Source organism: Cebus imitator, unplaced genomic scaffold, assembly GCF_001604975.1.
Source record: "Cebus imitator isolate Cc_AM_T3 unplaced genomic scaffold, Cebus_imitator-1.0 Scaffold146, whole genome shotgun sequence".
NCBI lineage: Eukaryota > Metazoa > Chordata > Mammalia > Primates > Cebidae > Cebus > Cebus imitator.
In genome coordinates this window covers 4,966,874-4,971,274 of record NW_016107461.1, presented here as the reverse complement: position 1 = coordinate 4,971,274, position 4,401 = coordinate 4,966,874, and the positions used below count along the sequence as shown (strand labels likewise).

Here is a 4,401-nt window from a genome sequence, read left to right as displayed (position 1 = left end):
AAAAAAAAAAAAAAAAAAAAAAAAGGAAAAAAAGAAAAACCTCTAAAATAAAAATAAAAATGATGCTAAAAAACGTATCAAATCACAGGGGTGCTGAATTTGGAATCAGAGTTAAATTATCACTTATATTTAGCCAACACATTTCCTTATTCTTAATTTTCTGCTTTATAGTTACAGATCCATATATCATAATTAAAAGAATAATTCTAATTCAGAAATAACTGAATTACAACAACTACAGCCTCATTATCTTACTCATTTGGTTCTACAAGAGCGCCGAACAGATAGACCAAAATAAGGCTTAAGAGAGCAAAGAAACAGTCCTAAGCATATAAATGAGAACAAAACAAGAAAAGCAGATTCAGAGATTAAATATAAAATGCCATAATTGGTCAATTTACAGGTCAGAAATTAGGCCTTTTGACTATTACAAAACCAAAACCAAACAAAAACAAAAACCAACCAACAAAAAAACCACAATTCAGATTATTTTTACAGAAATATATAAGAAACAAAAGGATAGAGAGTGTAAATAAAACAAGTGAAAAGAGACAAGTAACAATTGAACAAACTGGTTGAGCAACAGGTTTCCCAGCAAAAAGGGTAAGCAAGTCATAGAAATTCAACACTATAGTTCTTGAAAGCATAGGACCAGACATCTAGGCTCACTCCCTTGGGTAAAATGACTAGTTAGAACAGTCACTATTCTAATAAAGAATCCTGCTGCTGATGCGGTTTTGCAGCTCTTTCTTTGCAAGGTGGGTGATGGGGTGATAGTATGGTGGTAAATATCACAGGAGGATATGAGTGCAATCTGTGTGGGGTGTTGCCCCACAGACTAGTATGGAGAATCTGTGTATACACTTCTCATGAAGTCCAGTATTACCCAAAATAAATGCAAAATTATCTTGGTATATAACTAGTACAAGTGTGTATTCTGGGAAGAAGGGCTATAGCTCGGATTTCCAAAGGGGTCTGTGATCTAAAAGTTGTATTTCACTACAAGGAAAGAAAAAAGTTCTTTTAAAAAAGTTCTTTTAAATGCCAAGAATTAAGTCTTACACTGAAAATTACCCTACATTCAGTCTGAGTCATTTCCCTTTAATTTTCTGATTACAAAGAAGTTATTATAGTAAAATAAATTGAAATAGAATGCTCTTACAGTGTTGCAGTTTATCTCCTAAGTAAACTCTACTCTGTGCATACTGGAGAGAGATCGTAAGTTTGGACAAAGAATCAATGTAAAAGTGATTACAAATCCTAATTTGTAAGCAGCACACAGAAGTAAAATTATGATTAGGATGTTTGGATAAAAAGGTTTCTAAAATCAATGGGAATCATTTTGGAAAATGTTTCCCATAAGTATATTTACAGATAAACAATTTATGCTCCCTGATAGATGACTTCATTAACAACCTAAAAATAGAAACAACAATAAAAATAGCTAATACATATTATAGCAGCTACTCTATGCCAGGCATTCCAAGAATTTTATATACATTAACTCATTTTGTCCTGTAAAATGCTACCAGGTAGTTACTGTTGTTGTTCTCAGATAAACGAACTTAAGATTTAGAGAGATTAAATAACCTGCTTGAGGTCATGGTTTAAGAGGCAGGAGCCAGGATTCAAACCCAGCTATTATGGTCCTTTAGTCTGTGCTCTTAATATATGTAAACATAGCAAACAATTTACTTACTTTAAGTTTTCCTTTGTTAAAAGCACAAACCGAGACCTGATAGGCAGAATGTCCCATATCAATAAATACTACATTTCTTGGTTTCTCATCTAATGAGGGAAGATCCTGTTTATAAATTCCATATGCCAATGCAACTGTGTAAGAACAAAGAATTATGTTAATTCTAGCATAGCAATTACTTGGACAACAAGAAATGTCACTTTGATACTGCAATATGCAGTACAGTAATACATATTATCTTCAAAATAAAATAACTTTTCATAATTTGGTTAATAATTATTTGAGACAGAATCTCGCTCTGTTGCCTAGGCTGGAGTGCAGTGGCACGATCTCAGCTCACGGCAACCTCTGCCTCCTGAGTTCAAGCAATTCTCTTGCCTCAGCCTCCTGAGTAGCTGGGATTACAGGTGTGTGTCACCACACCCGGCTAATTTTTTATATTTTTGGTAGGGATGCGGTTTCATCATGTTGGCCAGACTGGTCTGGAACTCCTGACCTCATGATCCGCCCACCTCAGTCTCCCAAATGCTGGGATTAGATGCATGAGCTACTGTGCCCAGCCAATAATGTTATTTTTAACTTTATTTTTTTCCCTACTCAACTATTAACTCTATAATATCTATAATAGTAATGATTTGTAAAGCCATTAAGACATATTTAACCTCTGCCAAAAAGTTCTACTACAAAGGCACAAGCTTAGAAGAATCAGTACATATACACGCACACACGACACACACACACACACACACACGTATGTAGTGTATGTGTGTGTGTGTGTACATATATATATATATAACTTTTTTTTTTTAAGAGACTGTCTCTAGCTCTGCCTCACAGGCTGAAGTGCAGTGGTGTGATCACAGCTCACTGCTGCTTTCAACTCCTGGGCTCAAGCAATCCTCTTGCCTCAGAGTTAAAAAAAAAAAAAAAAAATGCTTTGCTATTAGTCAGAAAAAAAATGTTTAACAGTATTTTGCTTATACTGATTTTCAAATTGCAAAGTGCTTACCTGCAGTAGTTTCATTCATCAGCCTTAAACAATTTAAGCCTGCAACCTGGGCGGCAGCCATCACAGATCTTCTCTCGGCATCAGTGAAAAAACTAGGAATCTAGTATTTAAAAACAACAGTTAAGTATAGTGTTTTACTTAAACATTTCATCAACTGAAAAATATAAAATAATTATCCTAAAACTTAGGTACAGTTTAAGTCAAAGAATGTTCTAAGTAAATAAGTGAAGAAAAATACAACTTTTTAATTTTAATTTTTATTTTTTTTTGAGACGGAGTTTCACTCATGTTACCAAGGCTGGAGAGCAATGGCGCGATCTCGGCTCACTGCAACCTCCGCCTCCTGGGTTCAGGCAATTCTCCTGCCTCAGCCTCCTGAGTAGCTGGGATTATAGGCACGCACCACCATGCCCAGCTAATTTTTTGTATTTTTAGTAGAGACGGGGTTTCACCATGTTGACCAGGATGGTCTCGATCTCTTGACTTCGTGATCCACCTGCCTCGGCCTCCCAAAGTGCTGGGATTACAGGCTTGAGCCACCGCTCGGCCCACTTTTTTATTTTTTAAATTTGACAATTTCTATACCATAAAGATCTGACCTAAAGTATGAATAACTAATTTAAAGCAAGGTTATATGGCAGGGTTGCCTAAGTTTTGTTAATCTAACTACTTCCTGTGTTAGTCTGATCTATTAAAAATATATTTGCTCATCTTTCATAATAAAAACCTAAAAACTCAAGAGTCTGAAAATGAGATTAGAGAAATATATTATGGTATGTCCATATAATGGAATCCTATGTGGCTGTTACAAAGAATCAGGTAGATATGAATTGTCATGGAATACTATCTTAATTATGTTAAAAAAAAAAAAAAGGGCATGTATAACATTACTTCATTATTGTGTGTATATATATCCAACCAGAAGAATATAGTCCTAATTGTTTGAAATGATTATATTTCAAAGGAGGGGAACTACATTGCAGGGAACTTGTGATAAATATGAATTTCCTCTAAAAATCACCAAACAACATTGAAAAAAAATACACACATACACACATATATATTTTTAAAGAGACTGTGTCTAGCTCTGCCTCACAGGCTGAAGTGCACTGGTGTGATCATAGCTCACTGCAGCTTTAAACTCCTGGGCTCAAAAAATTCTCTCGCTTCAGCCTCCTGAGTAGCTGGGACTACAGGTGTGTGCCACGATGTCTGGCTAAATTAAAAAAAAAAATTGTAGAGACGAGGTCTCACTGTGGTTGCCCAGGCTGGTCTCTAACACCTGGTTTCAAGCAACCCTCCTGCTTTGGTTTCCCAAAGTACTGGGGTTAAAGACATAAGCCACCATGCCCAGCCCATTAAATACATCTCTATTTAAAAATTAAACTCAGTCTTAAAACATATAAAGATGTATATATGTATGGATGTGTGTGTGTGTGTGTGTGTATGTGTGTGTATATATATATCCTAGTTTTATCAAACTAAGAAGTACATTAATTTGGCATATAGAACAATTTCTAAAAAGCAAATTACTAACTATATTCACATAAAAAATAACTTGGGGCTCTTCCAGTTTTAAGTTTCAATAAGTAGTTTCGGATGCGAGGATCCAAGATGGCCGTTTAGGAACAGCTCAGGATTGCACCTCCCAGTGAAAGCGCAGAGGGTGAGTGGACGCCGTGTTTTTATTGCC

The 4,401-nt window shown here is 35.5% G+C and overlaps 1 protein-coding gene across 1 annotated transcript in view; it reads right to left on the bottom strand.

The window, feature by feature from the left end:
• HSPA4L (heat shock protein family A (Hsp70) member 4 like) overlaps positions 1-4,401 on the bottom strand; it is a 62,148-nt gene that overhangs the window by 35,429 nt on the left and 22,318 nt on the right. The window contains exons 5-6 of the mRNA XM_017542750.2: positions 2,709-2,808; positions 1,700-1,833 (exon numbers count right to left, since the gene is read on the bottom strand). Coding sequence (XP_017398239.1) covers positions 1,700-1,833; positions 2,709-2,808 — 234 coding nt within the window. The remainder of the gene's footprint in view (positions 1-1,699; positions 1,834-2,708; positions 2,809-4,401) is intronic.